We start from the raw sequence: 25182 nt of genomic DNA, 5'->3' as shown, positions 1-25182 counted from the left end.
TTCCGGGGGGGACTGGATCGGCGCGGCACTCGGGAGCGATTTCTGGGCGGACCTGCGTGGCCCGGCCCAATCAGCGGCGGCGGCGGCGCGGCGGCGGCCAAGGAAAGCGCAGCTGATCTGCTGTCGTCCACGCCCCCTTCCCGCTCGGGTGACAGGGAGCAGAAAGTCGCGTTGGGGATTTCTGGAGCGCACCCAGCCGGGACCACGGCGTTCCTGCCGGGTCGGTGGTCCAGGGCAGGTGACAGAGAAACCGTTTCCTAGTGCAACCCCCCACCCCTACCCCTACCCCTAGGCAGCCCGCACCTCCAGGGCCCGAAGATGCTGAGATCGACGTGGAATTTTCTCAAACGTCACAAAAAGAAATGTATCTTCCTAGGCACGGTCCTCGGAGGTGGGTGACAGCGTTCTTGGAACGGGGCGTTGGGAGGAGGGGATGGGAGCGAGGACACTGTCTTCTGCAGCAGAGAGTCCGGGGACCACAGTCCGGCATGTGTAGAGGGGAGTCGTTCAACCATCTTACGGGGAGCAGGGCGACGAACCTCCGGGTACTTTCCATCCCGCCGATTGTGGAGGGTGAGCCCTTCGCCCTGACGCTGCCCCTTACTCTGTTGGTCGCCTGTCCTTTATTCTCACGGACCTTGGGAGAACTCCCCGCGATTAAGTTTCTGTTTCAAGGCACCATTCTCGTATAGACACATGTTGTTGTTGTTGAATGCTCTTCTATTGTTTTTCCTGAGGTTCTGGGTTTCTGTTTGGCGCTCCCGGTGCTTAGCTTGGATTTCCCCCTTCGTACAAGTGTCATCATAATATTCTAGGAGTTACCTCGACTCTGTACGCCGAGTGTTGTTTTACTGGAACGTTTGGAAATAGCACACTTGTACAGAAGGGCAGGAAGATACACACTAGACAAGAAAAGCACAGGTCGATATGTTAGCTCCGTTTCTGCTATTTTTAAGAACACGAAGTGTGCAGTGAATTGTGAAGTAAGTCGGTGCTTTCTGGATGTGCCATCTTCCTCGGGCTCCTCAGGGTTGGGATCAATGCCCACACAGTACCGAGTTGCAGAGGCTGAAAGGAGATTTAGAAACAGATAACAATCTTGGGAGCCTTTTTCGTCATCTGGCAGTCATTTCATAACGAGCAGGAATGTAAAGGAGAGAATAAAACGCCTGGTGAGTTATAGGAGAAGAAAATGTAGGGCTGTAAAGAAATTTTTAGATTTTGAGTTTTTTGAGAAATATTATCACTAACCACATGCTTTTGGTTACAGAAGCATGTAAAAAAAAAAAAAAAAAAAAGGAGAAAAATTTCCCAAGGTGTAGGGTTGCTTTTCTTTTACTATTATTAGGTTATATTCTATTATTACCCCCCCCCAAAACAATTTGAAATTAACAATACTCTTAGCATCAGTGATTTAGATCCGTTGATTCTTGAAAGTTTGATCAGGCAAGGAGAGAGGCTTTTCCAAGTCTCTGAGATCTGTCATAATTTTATAATGAAATTTTCTGGAACAAAATTTTACCGATAAAATGTGTTTTCTGATATATTCAGCTACTGGCATCTAATGTGTATTTAGATTATGCTAAGACTGTGGAATCCATTTTATTTAGAAGCTAAAGATATATGTGTGTTGAAAGAAGTATAAATAAAGTGTTTTTTGCCACCACAAAAGGAAATGAAAGAATCTCTCTTTAGCAATTTCAGAAAGACTGGTATACCTTCCAAATTTATGGAAAAATCTAATGCCACATTAGGAGTAAATCGTAGGGAAAGCAAAGATTATACTTCAGAGGTAGTTATAGATCTTGTCAAAAATCTGTTGAGAACTTTATAGTTACAGATTAAGAGAAATGAAAAAGAAAGACAAGGTTCAGAGAGACAAAGAAAATAATCTTAGTGTTTTATAACAAAAAAAGTTAATCTAAAAGACAAAGTAGATGACCTTATGGCCTCATTTTTTTTCTGCTTCAAGGAAAAGGTCCTATAACATGTTACACTTCATCTAATTCAAGAAATATTAATCAAGTGCCAATAGTACTTATCAAAGTAATATAATTGGAAATAGAGGATTTACAGAGATTTCCAATAGTAATAGTTACCATTTTGTGATAAGCTCTTGTATTCAGTGGGGATGACAACAGGATAGTTATTGCTATCCCATTCAAGAATTTGGGAACTAGAGCCCTAAGAATTTAAGAAACTTGCCCAGTGTCTCAAGAGTTGCTAAGAAGGAAGCTAGAATTCAAATCTGAGTGTGTTAGACCTCAAAGCACATTCTCTTTCCACACTACTCTGCTTTGTCTTCACAGACTTCATAGTCTGGTAGAAATGAGAAGTATCTTAGTCCATTCATGCTGCTGTAACAAAATACCACAGATTGGGTGGCTTATAAATAACATAAACTTATTTCTCACAGTTCTGGAGGCTGGAAGTCTCAGATTGGGTATCAGAGTGGTTAATTGGGGGCTTGCTTCCAGGTTGCACACTTGTTGTAGCCTCAGTAGCAGAAGGTGCTCTAGGAAAACCCTTTCATAAGAATACTAATCCCACGTAGAAGGGCTGCACCCTCATTACCTAAACACCTCCCAGAGACCCCAACTTCAAATCCCTCATATCAGGCGTTAGGATATCAATATACCGCTATGAATTCGGGGCAGGAGGGCACACAAACATTCACAATCTAGCAACAAATATACAAATAATTAGAGTACAAAACAAGCTGAAAAAATATTATACGGATCAAACTAACAGGTAGCATGTAAGATGATAAAATAAAAAAAAGTCAAGAAAGGGCTTAACGAAAGACACATATTACCAGGTTCGGTAGGTAGATATCAACATGTATGCTCCAAGAGGTAGGAAAAAAATCTAAGTAAAAACTTTGAGGTGTAGGCCTTATTAAGTAGGGATTTCCTGCATTTTGGATGAGTTATTGCTTTAGACCAATTGTACAACTTGAACAGATTATGCAAAGGGTAGATTTTTGGTTTTCAAATTTTTTGGTGACGTTTTTTACACTTTTAAAAATTAAGGACTCTAAAAGAGCCTTTTAAAACTTGTATCTAATTAATAGTTGCCATATTAGAAATTAGAAGTAAGAAATGTTTTTAAATAAAAATTTAAAAAATAGTAAACTTGTAACCTATTAATATAATTATTTTTCTAACTTAACGAGAAGAGTGGTATTGTTTTAAATTTTTGCAAATGTCTTTACTATCTGGCTTAATTGAAGAGAGCTGGGTTCTCATATTTCATTTTGTACTTAGTCATTTGCAGTGCCACAGGTCATATAGCCTCTAGAATATGCCAATGTAAACTCATGAGAGAATGAGATGGAAAAGGAAAACAGTGTTTTAGTATTATTACGAAAGTAATTTTGATTCTCAAATCTACTTAAAGTATAATTGAACACCTCCAGTAGTGCCCAAGCCATACTTTGAGAATCACTATAATATCAGGCTCTGGTAATACAAAAGAATAAGACAGTGTTCTTGACTTTGAGAAACACATGGTACATTCAGTCCAGAAAGCAGAAATAGAAATAAATGAAATTAACTCAATGGTAGTATGTCTATATATATAAAAGTCTAAGTGACCGGTCCATCCATTTGACTGTCCGACCAGTAGCTATGATACACAATTACCACCTGGGACAGAAGCTTTGAATGGAAGCTATAACGTGCACTGACCACCAGGGGCAGACGCTCAATGCAGGAACTGCCAAGCTGCAGTGACTTGGCAGCTGTGGTTCTCAGATGACACATCCGGAATCAGAGAGGAGGGAGCCCGATTCCAAGTGCATCACCCAGAACTTCCTCTCACAATCCGGGACCCCATGGGGGATGTCAGAGGTCCAGTTTTGGCCAGATCCCCGCAGGACCCCACTGGCACGAATCCATGCACTGGGCCTCTTTGAGCAGTGTGATATAGGGAGCATAGAGGAGAGAAAAACATGAAGGTGTCTGGTAAACTTCTCTCAAGAATCCACTTAAGTTCCACTAGCAAAAGAGAGGGGGCACAGCAGGAAAAGGGAATGCTCAACAGATTCAGAGACATTACTTCTGATTAACTACAGAGAACAAATGGGGATGAACTTGGAGAACTAGATAGAGTGCAGGTTGTGAAGGGCCTTCCTTACTGGGCCAGCTGCGGTTAGGAATTTATGATCTGATCATCACCCTGGGAGGTTATTTTCAGTCCTATTTATTAGAGAAGCCTTTTTTCATCTATATCCTTGTGTCTTTAGGTCATCATCTCTCTACACATGCCTGTGTCTAAATTTTCTCTTCTTATCAGAACACCAATCATTGGATTAGGGGACACCTTAACAACCTCCCTTTAACTTGATTATCTCTGTAAAGACCCTATTCTATAAGTACTGGAGCCTCAACATGGGAATTTAGGAGGGTACACAGTTCAACCCATAACAATTCATCTTCTCCTTTTAGTTAGAATATACCATATCTGTTAAACAAATACAGTAGTTCCTAAAGAATTTTTATCAAACACATTGAGAATCTAATGAAAGCAGTGGACTTTCCCCCTGGAAAACACATACTAATCAAATTTACTATTATTCCGGGAAAACGTTAGCTATACAAAGCTACACATAGGGCATTATTGGAGTGTCTCACTTTACATTATTATTGTTTGATAAATAATAATTTTACGTATAACTTTTAGCAATCTGTTGTATAAAGAAAATATAAGAATTCATTGAGAAGTAACTGTTATGTAACAGTTGCCTGTCAAAGAGTTACTTTGTGAAACATCAGTCAATTTCTTCATTTTGTTGGCTTTGTGACACCATTATCCACTTAGGACAGAGTAAAAAGAAAGGTAGCTATGCCGAAACCGGTTTGGCTCAGTGGATAGAGCATCGGCCTATGGATTGAAAGGTCCCGGGTTAGATTCCGGTCAAGGGCATGTACCTTGGTTGCGGGCATATCCCAGTAGGGGGTGTACAAGAGGCAGCTGATCGATGGTTCTCTCATCGATGTTTCTAACTCTCGATCCCTCTCTCTTCCTCTCTGGAAAAAAATCAATAAAATATATTTTTTTAAAAGAAAGGTAGCTATGAAGACACTCATTTGAAATTTATTTGTTCCTTAAGCATGATTATAATGCCTTTATTTGTACACAAACATAACCACAATCATACTTTATTTCTGCTTAATTATTTGTACTACATACCCTTTTATTGAACTGTTATCCTATATAATAAAGATATAAATAAGAAAATGGTTGTTATTCCGTGAAGAGTAAAAACCAACTGCATAACGACTGGATCACGGATCAGCAGGAGGGTGGGGCAGCAATCTATGAGGGAGGGTGGGGAGGAGCTACAGGCCGGAAGAGAGCTACTGGCAAACTACTGGTGCACCGATTGGTGCACAAGGCTACTAGCTTTTAGAATATGTAACATGTTATCCGTTCCATCTATAATGCTTACGTTAGCAAAAATAATTCAGGATATGTGTTTGCTTTAGAGTTCCAAGAGGAATGCTTCCTCCCCATCTGTGACAAACAGACCAAATTCAATTATTTAGGTCATGCACAATTATTAGGTTCTTTTTAGTTAGGAGCCCCAGGCAGTTGGAGATAGATAACGATTAGTTACTCCCCTACAGCCTTGTTTGCCAGGTTGTAATGAAGCAAATTCTGTCATACACAAAAACATCTGTTAGAAAGGCATAAGTAAAACAGTATGATAAACTTGTTTTATGGGTTCATTGAAATCCCAATTCCTTTTTGATGCTACATTTTATCTTATTTTTTTTAATGTTATATATTGATTAAAGAAAAAAATGAAAAATACAGAGGAGCTAACAGAAGAAAAAAATCATCTGCTATCCAGCTATTCAACAAAGATAATTATTTATTACAAGAGGCCCGGTGCACAAAATTTGTGCACGGGGGTGTGTGTCCCTCAGCCCAACCTGCACCCTCTCTTATCTGGGACCCCTCCAGGGATGTCCGACTGCCCGATCAGGCCTAAACAGGCAGTTGGACATCCCTCTCACAATCCAGGACTGCTGGTTCCCAGCTGCTCGCCTGCCTCTGCCTGATTTCCCCTAACTGCTTATGCCTACCAGCCTGATCACCTAACCACTCCCCTATCAGCCTGGTGACCCCTAACTTCTCTCCCCTGCAGGCCTGGTGACCCCTAATTGCCCTCCCCTGCAGGCCTGGTCACCCCCCCCCCCAAACTGCTCTCCCCCGCAGGCCTCGGTTCCCCACAACTGCCCTTCATGCAGGCCCAGTCGCCCCCAACTTTCCTCCTCTGCTGGCCCGTTCACCCCCAACTGCCCTGCCCTGTGGCCTTGTCTCTCCCAACTGCTCTTCCCTGCTGGCCTGATCACCCACCTTGAAGACCTAGTCCCTCCCAACTGCCCTCCCCTGCTGGCCATCTTGTGTCCACATGGGGGCAGCCATCTTTGACCACATGGGGGCAGCCATATTGTGTATTGGAGTGATGGTCAATTTGCATATTATTCTTTTATTAGATAGGATAGAGGGCTGGTGCATGGATGGGGGCTGGTTGGTTTGCCCTGAAGGGTGTCCTGGATCAGGATGGGGGTTCACTTGGTGTGTGGGGCAGCCTGGGCAAGGGGCCTTTTGTGGTTTTGGCTGGCCACACCCCCTGGCAACCCAAGCGGGAGCCCCAGTATCTGGGATTTATTTATCTTCTATAATTGAAACTTTGTAGCCTTAAGCAGAGGCCAAGACAGGCCAGGGCTACGGAAACTTGGCTTCCTCCATCACCAGGGGCAACTCAAGCCTCCTGCTCTTTCTGGCTTTGTGGCTGCCACCATTTTTGTTGGGATTTATTTATCTTCTATAATTTTTCAATTATAGAAGGCAGGCCAGGGCAGGTGGAAAGCTTGGCTTCCTCCATTGCTGGGGAAACCCAAGCCTCCTGCTCTCTCTGTGGCCACAGCCATCTTGGTTGGGTTTAATTTGCTTACTCGCTCCTGATTGGTTGGTGGGTGTGGCTTGTTGGTATAGTGGAGGTACAGCCAATTTACATATTACTCTTTTGTTAGAAATTAAAACACATCTGTGCTTTTGTGCAATTGCTTACATTAAAAAGAAAGACTTCTAATTTTATCATCTACAATATAACATGAATATTTCCTTGAGTCATTAACTATTTTGTAATGTGGTTTTTAATAGCTATATCAGATTCCATTGTATGGATAGACAGTAATTTATTTAAGCAGTTTCCTATTGCTGGTCATTTAGAATATCTCCAGTTTATTATTAAAGACTTTGTAGACTTAATTCCTTTGTTTTTCAGACAGAGTCCCTATGTACCTGTCTATCTTTGGCTGTTAAAATGAATGACAATCTCCTTTTCCTTGTCTTTAAGTTACAATTCTTAAATAATTCTTTATTTTAGATTTTTAAAAGTTATAATTTTTAGCATTTTGATAATATAAGCATTATATTTTAATAAAGCAGGTTAAAATACTGTTTGGAATATTTAATATACTAGTTGTTAGATTAATATACTAGCTTGTTTTAAATATACAATTTTAGGAGTATATATCCTTGGGAAATACGGACAGAAGAAAATCAGAGAAATACAAGAAAAGGAGGCTGCAGAATATATTGCTCAAGCACGACGACAGTATCATTTTGAAAGTAACCAGAGGACTTGCAATATGACAGGTAAGGCCAGAGAAATATTTACACATGTACAAAGTTATTTAATGATTTATTTTCATTTTTATACCTCCAGGACAGAAAAGGCAAAAGAAGAATGGTAAAATTTAGCAAGTGTTTAATTCATGATTTAACTGAAATACATATGGATTTTAAAAAATCAATATACAATATAATTGTTCATTCATTCATTTTATTTATTCATTCAGCAAATAATTTGGGGTACCCAACACTTTTTTTTGGAAAACAGAAGATGAACAATTAAAAAAAAAAAAAAAAAAAAAAAAAAAAAGATCCCTGACCTTTAGAGTTTATGTGCTACTGAGAGAAAAACATGATAATCCTCAAATAAGTAACCTAAGCAGTGACAACTTCTATGAAGAGAATAAAACTGTGGGAAGGGTGGAATTACTATTTAAGATAAGGTAATCAGGAGAGTCAGGTGTCTTTGAGGAGAAACCAAATGATACATTGGAGGAAGCTATGCAAAAGCCAAAATGCCTGATGTGGGAGCAAGTATGGTACATTCAAGAAATAGTATAATGAGCAGTAAAAGAGTGATAGGAAGTAAGGCTGCAGGTAGGCTTGATCCCATTGGGCCTTATCTATCACTAGAAGCCCAGTGAACGAAATTCATGCATAGGGGTGGGGGGATCCCCTCAGCCCAGCCTGCACCCTCTCCAATCCAGGATCCCTCTCTCAACCCTGGACCACTGGCTCCTAATCACTCACCTGCCTTTATCTTTACCTTTTTCTTTACCTTTTTCTTCTTCCTCTTCTTAAATAATATCTTTCAGCATTTCATATAATACTGATTTGACAGTGATGAACTTCTTTTAGCTTTTTCTTATCTGTGAAGCTCTTTATCTGCCCTTCAATTCTGAATGATAACTTTGCTGGGTATAGTAATCTTGGTTGTAGGATCTTGCTGTTCATCACTTTAAATATTTCTTGCCACTCCCGTCTGGCCTGCATGGTTTCTGTTGAGAAATCAGCTGACAATTGTATGGGTACTCCCTTGTAGGTAACTAACTGTTTTTCTCTTGCTGCTTTTAAGATTCTCTTTTTATCTTTTGCCCTTAGCATTTTAATTATGACGTGTCTTGGTGTGGTCCTCTTTGGATTCCTCTTGTTTGGGGTTCTCTGCACTTCCTGGACTTGTAAGTCTATTTCTTTCACCAGGTAGGGAAAGTTTTCTGCCATTATTTCTTCAAATAGGTTTTCAGTATCTTGCTCTCTCTCTTCTTCTGGCACCCCCATAATTCTGATGTTGATACACTTGAAGTTGTCCCAAAGGCTCCTTGTACTATTTTTATATTTTTGTATTCTTTTTTCCTTTTGCTTTTCCAGTGGGTGTTTTTTGCTTCTTTGTATTTCAAATCTTTGACTTGGTTCTTGCAATTCTCTAGTCTGCTGTTGGATCTCCATATATTATTCTTTTTTTCAATCAGTGTATGTTTAATTCCTACTTGGTCCTTTTTCATATCCTTGAGGGCCTCACTATATTTTTTGGAGGTTTCTAGAAGATTCTTGAGTAATCTTATAACCATGGTTTTGAACTCTATATCTAGTAGTTTGCTTTCCATTTCTTTCATTTGTGACCTGATTCTTTGTCTCCACATTTTGGCTGCTTCCCTGAGTTGATAGAGTGGCTTTATGTGCTAGATGTCCTATAGGGCCCAGTGGCTCAGCCTCTCCAGTTACCTCACGTGGACACTCTTGGTGCACCCTTATGTGGGCTGTGTGCACAGTCTTATTGTAGTTAAGCCTTGATTGCTGTTAGTATCACTGGGAGGAATTGACCTCTAGGCCAATTGACTGTGAGGACCAGTTGTGTCTACACTGGGAGAACTTTGCTGGAGACACCCTTATGGGCAGGATTTGCTTCAGTGTGGCTTTGGTGTTCACTGATTCTGCCCTCTGAGTGTGTTTCTTATGGATGTGAAGAGTTGTAAATTGGATGATCTTACTCTGACCACTGGGTACACTGGCTCTTGGATCTCCAAAGAGGTGCAACTTTAGTTCTGCCTGAGGCCACCCAGCAGGAGCTACAGAGAGATCTACAGATTTCTCCTCTTTATTTAGGGTTTGGAGGTGCCAAGGTGAGGCCCAGCTGTGAAGCAATGCAAGAAGCTGTCCAGCCTTGGGCCTTCTTTTGGAGGCTCTGGGGCATTCTGACCTAGCTGGAATTTTACAGGTCAAAATGTTGTTCTTAATCATTTTATTATATCAAAAATAGACTTTTTTTTTTTTTATAAAGAAAATTTGGAGAGTACAGAAAAAAAGAAAAAGAAAAAGAATCATCCATAATCCATAGCCCAGATACCACCACTGTTGGCATCTGAGAATAATTCTTATACTTTTTTCTATGTGTACTTGTTTACATTGCTATAATCATAGTATGCATAAAATTTTGTTCACTTAATATAAGTAGATAAATGGTTTATTAGTATATAATCGATTTTTATTAACATTAATAATAATAATATGAAAACTCTAATCCTGGCCTTCCTCCCAACCCTTGCTAGTTACCAGTCCTGTCATATGGCCTAAAACAATGTGCATTTCTCAGGGAAGGTAGTCATAGCACTTGTGACTTTTATTTTCTGTGTTACAGTACTGTCCATGCTTCCAACACTGAGAGAGGCCTTAATGCAGCAACTCAATTCTGAGAGCCTTACAGCTCTGCTAAAAAACAGGTAAATGCAAGGTACAGCATTTTTTAAATTATATACTGCACTTAAAGTGTGTACAATTAACTGAATTAATTTTCAAACATCTTTGCTTTCTTGTTTTTTTCTTTCTAATTAAAGCTTACAATATAGGCTTATTTGGAAAAAAATATTTACTAACTCTGTCTTTGAATTCATATTTTATTTTGTCCATTTATTTATACTCTACCTTGATGCACAAAATATTTGAGTAAGCAATTATTTATGTGTATTCTGGTTTTTATATAAATAGATCTTATATCACTGACATTACTCAGAAATGTAATTATTGAGTTCTTATGGAATGTGTTTCTGAACCAAATACTAAGTTATGTTAAACAGTGGGCTTCTTAGAGAGTTTATAATGTAAGAGGTAAATCATGTGAACATGTATTTTAGGTAAATAAGGCATATGAACTTACATTTTATTTTATTTTTTATTTATTGATTAAGGTATTACATATGTGTCCTTATTACCCCATTGCCCCACACCACCCTGAACTTACATTTTGTATTATTTACAAAGTGAAGTGCAAATACAACATGAGCAACAATAATGATAATTTATCTTACCATGACAGTTTACTGGCTACACAGCACTTTCACACATAGGACCTTGTATATGGAGGCAGTATGTGTTGGGTATTTTAATTTGGTGGTGCTATGTAAGTTTGAGAAGAGCTCCAGAAGAAAGTGGCTTCTTATTTTAATAAGCAAGATGGAGATAAATGGTTTCAATAAATAAATTTTAATCATTGTGGCCTTACTGAAATATTCACTTTCCTAGTAATCATCCTCCAATACCCAGGGGAAGAAAGTGCTATTGCTGAACTCTCTCTGTGCCAATGCAGATGCCTTACATGCATGCTCCCATTGAATGTTCACACTTGCTCCATTAAATTTTCACAATATCCTTGTGAAGCAGATATTCTCATTCATTTTGCACATAGGAATTTATTGCTCAGATAACTTCAACAGAAAGCTGGAAAATTTCTTTGAAACATTTTCTTTATTCAGAGAATACCTCCCAAAATGACAATGAAATCCATTGGAAGGTATTAGATTTCATTGTACTTGGAATTTTTTTTATCTGATTAAAATGTAATTTTAGTTTTCCTTCTAAATTTCATCATTGTTAGAGGTTGACATAATTTTACTATTACTTCCAGATGTAAGTTCAGTTTATGTTAGTTTATATAATTATATGAAGAAGAAACATATCAGTAGATTACTCTCAAATAAATCCTTTTTATCACATGTATGTCCATAAATAGGGGATAAATAAATAGGGAAGGGCAATTAGGGGCAAACAGGCTGACAGTGGAGCAGTTAGGCATCAATCAGGCTGTCAGGGAAGTGGTTAGGGGGTGATCAGGCTGGCAGGCAGAAGCAGTTTGGGCAGTCAGAAAGGCAGGCAGGCGAGCAGTTGGGAGCCAGCAGTCCTGGATTGTGAGAGGGATGTCCGACTGTGGGATCGGGTCTAAACAGGCAGTCAGACATCTCTCAAGGGGTCCCAGGTTGGAGAGGGTGCAGGCTGAGCTGAGGACACCCCCCCAATGCACGAATTTTGTGCACCGGGCCTCTAGTGTGTACATAAATAGGGAATAAAATTGCATTTTAATTGTCTTAAGTTTTAGTTTTATTGGGGAGACATGACAAATGAAGTAGTGAGTAGCACCTTTATAAAAGCAACATAAAAACAGTGGCATTCTTCTTCCTGGATGACTCTTTCCTGCAAGGCCCTAGGTTCCCTGTGATAATTAACAAAGGGTATCTTTCCCTTTAAGACATTGCCATCCTAAGAAGGAAGTAGATGAAATAAAATATAATTCAAGACATATTATGTTTGATCTGTGGTTTAAAAAAAAATGTAAAAGCAAACTGGGTGTGAAGATGTGTTGGGCTAGAGAAAACAGGGATTAGTTTTGAAGGGTAATCTTGGACAGCTTTAAAGAAAAGGTGGCATTCCTCTTACTCCATTGCAGACAGGAGAATTTCTTATGTTCATAAGAGCTTAAAATGGGCAACAGTTCTAATTCACTGTTTCCTTCTTATATCTGTGTTATTTTTCCTTACCTTTTTTTAAATTTGAAATTACTGTTTGCAGATTGAAGTAAAAAAAAAAAGTCTATTTGAAAGACATTTGCATAAAGAGGGGCTTAAACTCTTATCAAGTGTAATTAAATAGGCCCCCAACATAATAATTGTTTTTGTATTAGTTTTCAGTCAACTAAGGTCTCTTACAAGTCTGTCAAGCAAATTAATTTTCTCTTTAAACTAGTTATGATAATAGCTGACCAGAAATAAAGAAAAGATTTGGTGGCCTTATTTTGTAAGTTTAGCAAATAAGCTTCCATCACTGTTTTTAGAACTTGGCATTCTTATTGAAGACTGATAATGACAATGATGTTTTGGAGACAAAGAAGCTTTAACATCTTCTATAATAAAAGAAATAGAACACTTTGAAAGGATTAATTTAATTCTTAAAAATACATTTTAGTGACACTAAAGAATTCCAAGTATAAATTCATGATGTATTTTATCTCTTTGAAAATACGTTCATATAAGTATACAGTAGGTCCTCTGGTTATGTTGGAGATCTGTGACATAACGTGATTTTCGCCATAAGTCAGAGCCTACCTACAAAGCACCTACATCACTCACATGGAGCATTTACACAGCAGTAATGAAGTGAAACAGTAAAAAAAAAAAAAAAAAAAAATTTAAAGATATCAATTCCTGACCTTTATTTGTGGTTAATAAATAATAAAAAACATAAAGCACATATGTACATATATCGAAATGACAGAACTTTTTTTTGTATATAAATAAATGGGAGATGGCAGTGTAACTATGAAACGACATATGTCGAGTTCGACATAACCCAAGGACTGTTTATAAATACACATATATGTACTATCTTAGTCTGCTGAAGAAGCTTAGAATTGTTACCCAATAGTTATGAATATCTTTAATTGAAGGTTGCCATCTCAAGCTACCTTTTCCTGCTACCAGGAAATAGGACTCTTGGAGAAATAGCTGATTTCAGGTCTACAGCAAGAAATGAACAAGATAAACACACACAGTTTTTGATGTCACTAAGCAAGGAAGCTATCAAAGACTAAATGGGGTAATGTCAAAAGAATTCGGGAACAAGTTAAGTTGAATAGTAAAAAATGGACAATTTGAACATCAATAAGAATAAGTAAAGTGAGTTGAAATACATCAAATATATATTTAAATTCGTGTGTCTTAATACTTTAAAACAAAACAAAATAAAATAAAAAACTTCATTATTTACCTTTCAATGACTATAGGACCTACTTCATTATATGTAAAATGGTAAATATGTGAAAGAAATAAACATTGTTTCTGTTTTTCCTACATGATTTTATAATACATACAATTTGTGGGCTTGAGGGGGGGTCCCTCAGCCTAGCCTGCACCCTCTCCCAGTCCGGGAATCCTCGGGGGATACATGACTGACAGCTTAGGCCCATGGGGAGCTGGGCTAAGCCGTCACAGAGGTAGGAGAGGCTCCCACCACTGCCACTACGCTCTCCAGCCGTAAGCCCAAGCTAAGGGCTTTTGGCTAAGCAATGCACCCCCTGTGGGAGCACACTGACCACCAGAGGGCAGCTCCTTCATTGAGTGTATGCCGCCTGGTGGTCAGTGCATGTCATAGCAACCAGTCGTTCAGTCAACTTGCATATTAGCCTTTTATCATATAGGACACATGTGTCAAACACAAGGCCCGCGGGCCAAATCCAGCCCACCAGGCCTTGCAATGTGGCCCGCACCGCGCTGTCATCACTGCACTCTGCTGTCAGTTTATGACATTGTCAGTTTATGACTGTTCAGTAAACCATTCGGCCCGCGATTTATGCTGGATTTTAGATTTTGGCCCCTTCTCTGATTGAGTTCGACACCCCTAATATAGGATATTCATATACTCTAAAAGAGTAAAAAACTAGAAGGATATACACCAGTATGCTAGTGCAAATAGTTGCTAGCATTGGTTACTAAAATTATAGTTGTTTTTTACTATATTTTGTGGGCTTTGTTTTTTGTAATAAACTACAATTAAATATACAGCTATAAAAAGCAAAGTTTTCTGTTAGATGATCTGAATATTATTTTCATATATTCTTATCTTTTTTCTTTAGGCCTTCAAACAAGCTAGAAATATGGGAGGATCTGAAGATAATAAGTAAGCTTACATACTCTGTGACAGCAGCACATCCTTAAAATATTTCTAAAGAGAAAATTTTTGTACTCTATGTGGATGACTTCTTTATCTCATAGAGTTATCAGGATTAAATAATTCTCATAAAAAAGTAGGTCAGTTTCTGGTCATAGAAAGTATTGAGTGTTAATAGTGTAGGTAGTATTATTGTTATGATGATATGTAAACTTGTCCTAGACTACATATGCCTATACTAGGTACTGATATCTGCAATATTATACTTTAAAGAAGTTTTTATTTCAACCCAGACAGTAACTTTACTTTGTATTGTGTACAAACTTTCATTAGTAATAAAAGTTTGAAGCAAAGAGCTGTCCTAGCGCATATATTCATCCATGTCTTATAACTTCATACTATCATTCCTACATTTTCTCATCCATTCAACTAATCTTTATCAACTGAATCATGCTTAAGCCTTCCTGTTTGAAAATAAATTAAATCTTTATAGTAACCTCTATTTCCTTTGAGCTATCATGCAGTTTCACACCCCCATAAAATACCAAATATTTCTACATTCCCTTCTCCTCCCTCTCACTCACTGTTTGACACACTACAGCCTGGATTCTACTCCCATGTCTCCACCCCCGCAGATCTTGCAACATTAGTAGTAACTTTTATGTTGCTAAATCCACTGGACGTTTTTCTCCTGTTAGCCTCATGGCAGCAGTCAACACCTTTGCATTCTCCTCTGTTTTGAACACTCTGTTCTATGCTACTGTGACACCTCATCTCCAGATGTCTCCCTGTGTTTCTGTGCCTTCCCCTAGCCCTTTAATGGGCTCATACTTCTTTGCCTGTCTTTGAAAGCTGGAGTTCTTCCAAGCTTAGTAAAATTCTTTTACTCTGAATTAGCTTCCTGGGAAAACCAGAGTTCTGAGGCTGCAACTTAGTGCTTCCCAGTCCTTTCTTATTTAACTTTTTAAAGTTAAAAATATATAATCCTTCATCCAATATATTGGTTATTGTTTTAATTAAGAGATCATACCCAGTGTACATTAAAAAGTTATGAGATAGACTTTGAAATATTTTGAATTGATATATTTTGTATTTGAAACAGTTACAAATGTATTTTTAAGTCATCTTATGAGAAAACAACCATAGCAATGATTCATGTCTTTACATATTGATTTGTGTTTTAATAAGAGTACCAAATGATTTTTTTTCCTCTATGAAGGTTTTACAAGAAGTATTGTGGCTGTTTATAGTACATGTATGCTGGTGGTTCTTTTGCGAGTCCAATTAAACATCATTGGTGGATATATTTACCTGGATAATGCAGCAGTTGGCAAAAATGGCACGGTGAGTTGAATAGACTTAAATAGATAGTGCCCTTTGTTTCAAAAGGTTCAAAATTTAATTGAATATTACTACTATTGGTAATTTCTTTAAATATCTTTATATTTAATGTGATTATAAACTTTTAGCATTATTTTTTATATTTTGAAACTAGACTTTTTGATTATGTTAGAGTGTTATATTGCCTATTAATCCAGGTCCTGAAAATCTCAGCTCAAGTTACACTGAAAATATTATTTACTAATAATATTGTGTAATTTAACCTTCTATTTTGTACAGACAGTCCTTGCGCCCCCAGATGTCCAACAGCAATATCTATCAAGTATTCAACACCTCCTTGGAGATGGTAAGATTCTTATTTGTGACCTGTAAACTAATTGTAATTCATTCATTTGTATTATTGAGGAGTTTGAAAACTAAACAAGGCTTTATGTTTGTTATCTTTTAATAGGCCTGACGGAGCTGATCACTGTCATTAAACAAGCTGTGCATAAGACTTTAGGAAGGTGAGGCATTTTGCTTCAGCTTTTCTGACTTCTTATTCTAATGAATAAAAGAAAAATTAGAATTGTTCTAGTGAAGCTAGTAACTTGACAAAGGTTGTTCATGAGATTCTTTGTAAGCTAGTAAGAGATATAGCCCTTGGATATTGTATTGTGGAATCCATTTTCTTTATTTGTATCAACCTTTTTATAGTAAGGGTAAACTCTTAACGTTTCATTGTGGGGTTTTTTTTATTTCCAAACCAGAAATATTTGGGTCGTGGGGTAAAAACCTACTTTAAAATTAGCCTCTGAGGCTTTTATCTCCCACTTATACTGATAATGTCTATAATTACAGTGGGAATTTTCTTGTGAAATCCGCAGCAAGATTTTTCTTGGCTCTGTAATAATGCCCTTTAAGTGATGGTTGATTTCTTAATCTACTCAAGTGATTTCACAGTCAGCAGTTTCAGTTTGACTGGATGAAACAGGATCTCAGATAGTAACCTGATAGGAAAAGAGTGTGTGTAGGATGTACGATATAGTTTCAATTAATCCCAATTTCCTTTTCTCTGTTTCTAGTGTTTCTCTTAAACATTCTTTGTCCCTTTTGGACTTGGAGCAAAATCTGAAAGAAATCAGAAATCTCGTTGAGGAACATAATTCTTCCTCTTGGACTAATAACAATGGATCTAAATCTTTATTATGCCATTATATGATGCCAGATGAAGAAACTCCATTAGCAGTTCAGGTGCTTAATTCATGACTATTTAACCAAAACTCTTACTCTATATATTTAAGTGTTTTATTGTCTCTTAAAATGTAGATTTCTGAGTCTCTTAAAAGGTAAGCATTTGAAATATATATTTCAATAATTTAAATAAAACTCATTAATTTAGAAAACAAATTTCATATATGATTTCTAGTTAGAAACATTTATAATTTTAGATACACAGCAAATTTTTATTATTAGTTATGTGACAAATACTATGATATATGATCAGGATATAAAATGAATAGGACATGTTCATTACATGTGAGAAACTCAGGAGACAAATTCAGTTCATATGGCTAGAGAATATTGTATTTCTATGAGATAAAGTAGCAGAAGATAGAGCTAGCCCAGCCACTGTGACTCAGTGTTGAACATCAACCTATAGACCAGGAGGTCATCGTTCAATTCCCAGTCAGAACACATGCCTGGGTTTCTGGTTCTCTCCCAGCAGGGGGCCTTCAGGAGGCAGCCTATCAATGATTCTCTCATCATTTATGTTTCTATTGCTCTCTCCCTCTCCCTTCCTCTCTGAAATCAATAAAAATATATTTTCAAAAAAGAAAAGTAAATTTTAATCAGGCCAGTTACCACTATCACATTTGTTTTTTAAAATAAATCAATGATGGCAATATCTAAGTGGACAGAAGGAAGTTGTCATCCAGTTGAGAAACAAATAAGGCTTAATCTAGCAGTTATCCACCAAAGCCAGAGATTGCAGATTCTATATCTCATTTTAAAATAATTATTGGCTTTTTCATATGTAAGTGGATTGCACCCATGCATCTCTCATTTGACAACTGGAGAAGCCTTAGACCCGAAAGGTCCCTATGCCATACCTTAGCATTAGAACAAAGAATTCCATGTATTTCATTGCCTGCAGGTTTCTACCCCCTCCCTAAAGATCCAAAGATAGACCTGTTGGATGTTGAGATATTTTATATTCATGAGAAGGCCAAAAATAAGTTGCAACCTGTTTAAGGCATCCCTGTAGGATGGATGGAGGCTAAAATGAACCAACAGAACAGATGGGATAGAATTAATAAAAGAAACAGGAGAAAACTTATAAGCTATAATGTCAAGGAAATATGATAAGGTATTTAAAAAGCATTCTGGAATTTTAAAATTCAAATTTTAAAATTCTGTGGAACTAAAAAAAAAAAAAATGATTCAAGAGAACAGGTGAAAAGAGGAATAGTGAGCCAAATATTACCTGAATTAAAACCTGAAACTTCAGATTGAAAGGACACACAGAGCCCCACACTAGCATAAATTGATCCAAAAGACACATACATATCCTGATAAAATGTCTTTCCAATAAAAGAAAAAAATATCGCAGGCCTCTGCAACCTCAAGGACTATTTGTTCTTTGCAAATATATGCTAGAAATGTGTCTGAGAGGGCACAGATAAACAAAGATTTACAAAGTATTATGATTTTCTTTGATTTATCTTTTAAAAACACATTTATAGTTCTTATGTAGTTTAACATTTTTTGCTTGTTGGTAAAACATAGACTTATATTTTATCAACTCTGGTGTTTATTAATATGACTAGTTTCATCATAACCTCATACTAATATTTGAAATCTAAAGTATGGCATTTTAATTTCATAGGCCTGTGGGCTTTCTCCTAGAGATGTTACCACTATTAAATTACTCAATGAAACTAGAGACATGTTGGAAAGGTATGTATACTGTATGTAACAGAAAACATGTGTTTCTGTTTTAATTGTACTCTTACCACTTTTAATCCTTCTTGAAAAAAATATTCAGCATAATCTCTTGTCAAAATTAAATGTTGAATCTGTTGCTCTGCCTTTAGGTAGGATTTCCAACTAAAACTAGTGGTTCTTTTATTAGGGTGGGGAGGGAAGCAGAGATTTTTTTCAACATACTCATGCCTGGCCCACTTCCCTAGCCTAGAGAGTCTGTATCCTAGTTGAGAGACTGGAAGATAGTGTTTATATTTTGAATAAAGCTTTCAGGGATGATTCTGGTATATCCAGTGTATATTAGTGTTTCTCTCTCTCTCTCTCTTTCTGTCTCTCTCTCTCTCAATTGAGAACTACTCCCCTGAGCCCTTTTAGGATAGAATATAATGTTTCTAAGCTTTGAATGATAAAAATGTCACATCTTCCCTAAATTGGGTATTACTATTTTAAATCATGCAGAAGAGAACTAGGGTGTTAAAAGTAGAGAAAACAACAGACTCTACATTAGAAGACCAGAACTAGATTCAAGATTGACTTGCATATTTATTGTCTGTTCAATCTTGCTTGAGCTGCTTAAACTCAGGTAGTTTTATCATTGTAACAGCTGAGTAGGAAAACCAGTCTTACCCACTTTACCTTAAGTGATTAAAATAGTCAAAACTTCTTTTAAATTAAAGATAATTTAAGACCATTTCTCTAGTTTTTGTTTTTTTCCTGAGGAAATTATATCCTCTTCTTATAATATTTTTTAATGATCTTGAAGAAAATCAGCAATTTTTTTAGGTTAACCCAGCTGCTGAATCTACAATCTGAATTCATCAAGTTCTAGTGACTTTCTACAGTAGCGATCTCCCCCCCCCCCTTTTTTTTCTTGTTCAGGTTTCCACCAAATCACTCTATGAAGCTCTAGAAAATGTCATCCGTGATCTTTTACCAAAGCCACTAGCCCCTAATGTTCATCTTACTTGACCTTTCTTTGGTAATTGACACTGTTGATCAAGCCTTTCCTGAAATTATTTTCTCATATGGCTTCCATAGCAGAACAATTTCTTAATTTTTCTCACATCATATTTTCTTAGGTTCCTCTAAATCTGTCTTTCCGTTAAACATTAGAATCTCCCAGGTAATTGTTCATATTCCATCCTTAATTGCTCCAAGAAGATTTTTATATTCCCATTGCTTTTGTTTTTTTTAACTACTGTGTGCTAATTAATTCCAAATTTATAGCTCTACGTCTCCATTCCCATGAGTTGATATGGATTGAGATTTCTCTATGTTGAAGATAGAAGTAATTTGGTAACTAGGCATTTTCTGATTTTCATAGCACACATACAATATATTATTCTTTATATCAAACTAGAAGCCCAGTGCATGAAATTCATGTACTCGGAGGGGTCCCTCAGCCCAGCCTGCACCCTCTCACAGTCCAGGAGCCTTTGGGGGATGTCCGACTGATGGCTTAGGCCCGCTCCCATATTATGCTTTGATTGGTAGAATGGTCAAGCAGACACTTAGCATTATTAGGCTTTTATTATATAGGATTTTTTGTGAAGTGCTAATATGTCATAACAGAAAGATCTTGAACTTTAAGTTAAAAAAAGGCTTGGGTTCTAATTCTAGCTACCCCATTTACTAATTTAATACCATTGGACAAATTTCTTTATCCCTCAAGTATCCAGTTCCTCTTCTGTATAGGATAATAAAATGTTCTAAATTACTGGTATTTCATGATAGAATATGTAAAGCAAACCAATAATCTCTGGTTATAAGAGGATTTCTTTAAGAATTTCTTCAAGAGAAGTAATACTATTATTGAAATTTTAAAAATAAATTATACAAAATGCTAACCAATGTAAGAAAATTTAATGAAGTGGATGAATATTCTCATTGTGTTGTGCTAAATAATAAGCTCTTTTTATACTAATTTTTAAGAATTGACTCCTTGACATATTTTTATAGTGTTGTAAGCTGTAAAACCTAGATTGTGACTAGAAATGGTGGCCCTCAGTGGTAGCCACAATTCATGAATTTATTTCCTTTTCCACTGAGTCTCTAAAAAGTAACTTATCCTTTTATTTTGTGTAGTCCAGATTTTAGTACAGTTTTGAATACCTGCTTAAACCGAGGTTTTAGTAGACTGCTAGACAATATGGCTGAGTTCTTTCGACCTACGGAACAGGACCTGCAGCATGGGAACTCCATGAATAGGTAAGGTGACATGTAAAAATGTTACCAGTCTATTGAGTACTCTAATGAAATAGTGCTTTGGTTCTTTTTATTTTCTGTAACAAAAAAAAACAAAAACAAAAACAAAAAAAATCTTAGAGGATAAATTTGAGTGCTCATTTTTCAACAAGCTAAACTTCATTAACCCAATTACACCTTCATGAGTAGAACTCCTTCTAGATTCAGTATTAAAACTTTAATTCCTTGTAAAAATTTTCCCAATATAGTTAAGTACTTAGATTGTGAAACTATCCTGCTGTCAGCCAAATTCCAATTATTGGTGTGTGTTTTTAACTCTTTAGAATACAAAACTGAAAATGTTTTCATGCATTCTCTAATTTTATTCCAGTTCTGTAAGCCATAATTGGCCTATATAATTAAATACTTTGGTCATTGTAATAACCAGGCATTCCTGTAATAAGTTTCCTTTTGATGAATTATCTCCTATAACTACATCGGTGTATTCATTTTGTAGAATTGAGAATATTTAGTTAGTTCCATTGTTAGTAATTTTAATAATAACTATTATTAAGTCATGTATTTATACTGCCAAAGGTATTTTATGGTTTTATTACATCCTTATTATCGTAACATAAGCACCTTGGATCTCCTATTAAACTTTACACTCTTTAAGAATCTCAGTCTTTTATATTAAATTCAGAAAACAGTATACGAATTCATACACCTTGAAAGGAACTGTGGGCCACGAGGCTGCGGTGGGCACAGGGATAGGTCTCGGCCCATCCTCCGGGCCCTCCCACTGTGACTCCTGTTTCCTCTCTGCCCTCTGCTGGCAGCTCTGCTCCTGCTGCTGACACTCCCAAGCACTGATGGTACCAGCCCTGCTCACACACACTGATGGCGTGGAGTGATTGGGGCCAGCACCAACAGCGGGTACGAGTGGGGTCGGTGCTGTCAGTGGGTGCCAACAGTAGATACCATTTTCAGCTATCAGACATACAAAGATTAAAGAAAAGATGATGCTTGACACAGAAAGAAGGCATGAAAAACCAGTATTCTCACTCACTGCTGAAGAAGCAGGAGGGCATTTGACAATATACATTTTAAACCTTGAAAACATTCCTACCCTTTGGCCCAGTAATTCCATGTTAATACAAAGAGTTATTTATATTAAGGAAAATTAGGCAAAAACTTAAATGCCTAGTTCTAGGGAATTGATCATATAAATTATCACAGCTAGTTTGATTACTATATAATCATTAAAAACAGACAGAAAAATTGGAACTTTTAATAAGATGAAAACATGCTTACATGAATAAAAATTCAAAACAGTATTGCTTGGGAAGTTATAATTGTACTAGAGGCTCGATGCCTGCAATTCATGCAAGGAGCTCCACCCCTCGAAGCCCTGGCTTTGTCCAGAAGGTCATTCGGCTGTCCAGTCTAATTAGCATATTATGCTTTTATTATTATAGATGTTAAAAAAAAAAAAAAAACGTAGATATGTATAAAAATTACTGAAGGAAATTAACCATATGTGAGTTTTAGTTGTTATTTCTAGGTGGTAGGATTACATGTGACTTTTATTTTCTTAACACATTTCTGTAAGTACTTTTCAATAGCTGTTTATGAATTTATAATTAAACTGTTAAATACATATAAGATAAATTTTAGACAATACTAATGACTGTGATGATGTTTCAGTCTTTCCAGTGTCAGCCTGCCTTTAGCTAAGATAATTCCAATAGTAAATGGACAGATCCATTCGGTTTGCAGTGAAACACCTAGTCATTTTGTTCAGGTAAGATGAAAGCTTTGGGGTATTAAAACTAGATTGTATTAACACTTGTTTTGTCAGTCTTTAGATTTTAACAGTCTAGAAAAATATGAAGTGTTATCTTCTGTGGTCTACTGAGCATCTTTCATGCTTGTTGGCCATTTTTTATACTTTCTTTTGTAATGATCTGCTCAAGCTACTTCCCATTCTTTTATTGATGTGGTTTTCTCTTTATTAATGAGTTGTAGAAGTTCTTTACAAGTGCTCATAAAAGTCCATTGTCGGATATATAGGTTGTATTTGGGTTTAGGTTTTGTTTTCTTTTCTTGGATATTTGGGGGTTTTTTGTTTGTTTGTTTTTATAAAGGTGTCTTTTGATTATGAAGTTTTTAAGTTTAATTAAATACACTTATTTTTTATCTTAAAAAAAACACAACAACACAAAAACTAGATTGTATTTTTGGATGTTGTCTTATTTGTCTAACATAAAATTGCACTTCTCTCTTTTGGTACCTGTTCAAAGAAATTGAAAACTTAAAATCACATGTTAAGTGTGATAGAATGCCCATGCGAGTAATAATGTATCATGGCAAATTTATGAGGTTGGGAATATTTTTCTCCATGTTATAGTGACCTGTGGTCGGCAAACTGTGGCTCACAGCCACATGTGGCTCTTTGGCCCCTTGAGTGTGGCTCTTCCACAAAATACCACAGCCTGGGCTAGTCTGTTTTGAAGAAGTGGCTTTAGAAGTTTTTCACTCTTCCTTCTCAAAAGAAATTTCTATTGTTGTACTGTTGATATTTGGCTCTGTTGACTAATGAGTTTGCTGACCACCTTTATAGTTCAACACGTGACAGACTATATTGTAGCCCTGATACAATCTAGTGGTCGGTTGAATTTACAGTGTTAATGTTTTGCATTAAGCTGTGTTAGTGAGCGTATTGAGCCTTAAGGCAGATCAGTGACACAAGTTGTCAAATTTTGAGAAGAATAAAAAAAACTTTTGAGGAAAAGTAAAGCATTTTAATAATTATTATAACTATTAGTAGTAACCAAAAATTTGCTCACTAAAAGCTACATAGACAGTGTAGACTACCTATTTCTCCATCTTCTTTCTTAGAAAAACATTTTATTTTAGAATACATTGGATAAGACTGATATTATTAAATGAATAACTTTAAATCCATCTAAGTGTTGTTGTTTTTTATCTGAGTCATTTGTAAACTTGGAAACTGTATTATAAGTAAAGAATTACTTGCAATATACCTTAATTCCAAACTACCTCAAGAATGTGCAGTGAGAAGAGTCCCTAGCTGTAAGGGTAAAGATGGCATTCCTCAAATAAGAACCTAAACAATAAATATCCTAAAACTTATTATAAGATAAAAATACTCCTTTCATTAAATAGTTTTCTTTTTGGCTTTAACACCACAAAACTTAGCACTAAACTCCTTTCTTGACTGCAGAAATGAATTCAGATTATCTACACATTTTTCAGACTAACATTTTATTGTCATCTTTGTAGGATCTATTGACGATGGAGCAAGTGAAAGACTTTGCAGCTAATGTCTACGAAGCTTTTAGTACCTCTCAACAACTGGAGAAATGATTTTTTTTCTTTTAAAACACCTACAGTGGAAGAATTTACTTTTAAATATACACTGAATAAGTCAACTATATAAATATAGGGTAATGATTTGTTACCAAAATGCCAAATAAAAAAATATTCTAAAAATCTTCATTCATAATAAAACAAATTTACTGTCATCTTATTTTTTTAAATCATCAACAGACTAGTTTTTGTGGGCATAGCTGAATGTACACAGCACACATATCAGAATTTGTTATACCATGGATATTAGTTCCAAACGGACTGAAAACTAAACGTACTAGTAGATACTTGTTTTGTATAATATGAAACTCAGTATACTTTGACATTGATATTGAGGTAAAGTCTTTTTGGGAAATAGGTATGAAGTTTGGAAAACATGCAATTTAACGAATCAAAGTTCACTGAACTGCAGCATATAATAGTAAATCAGACTTTTCTCCAGTTACTCCTCAAAGGAATAATGTGTCTTAAATATGTTTGATGGAGGACTTTGCTTTTTATGGAAATCAATGAAATTAATAACCATGATCAGCCTTTACTGTTACAATCCTTAGAAAATGACATAGTGATTTAGAGGCTAAATTGTATTGAGACCACTTACCCACAGATGTTATTTTAACTACATAGTGTCATTCATTTCTATGTAAATAACTTTAATAACTTACTTTGTATTGATTTTAAGCACAGTGAATATTGCAATAAAATATTTTAGTAAAA

At 36.4% G+C, this 25182-nt stretch overlaps 1 protein-coding gene across 1 annotated transcript; it reads left to right on the top strand.

Moving 5' to 3' along the window:
* Nucleotides 1–83: 83 nt before the first annotated feature.
* PEX3 (peroxisomal biogenesis factor 3) lies at nt 84–25182 on the top strand. The gene is made up of 12 exons (XM_084889329.1): nt 84–391; nt 7543–7674; nt 10286–10367; nt 14546–14589; nt 15800–15924; nt 16201–16267; nt 16373–16427; nt 16986–17154; nt 18791–18861; nt 20974–21096; nt 22780–22876; nt 24379–25182. The coding sequence occupies exons 1-12, from the start codon at nt 319–321 to the stop codon at nt 24460–24462; spliced, it is 1122 nt and encodes a 373-aa protein (XP_084745455.1). The 5' UTR covers nt 84–318; the 3' UTR covers nt 24463–25182.

The sequence above is a fragment of the Pipistrellus hanaki genome, assembly GCF_964339955.1.
Source record: "Pipistrellus hanaki genome assembly, chromosome: 7".
NCBI classification, from domain to species: Eukaryota; Metazoa; Chordata; class Mammalia; order Chiroptera; family Vespertilionidae; genus Pipistrellus; species Pipistrellus hanaki.
Note: the sequence above shows the minus strand (reverse complement) of the source record. Positions and strands in the feature narration are given on the sequence as shown.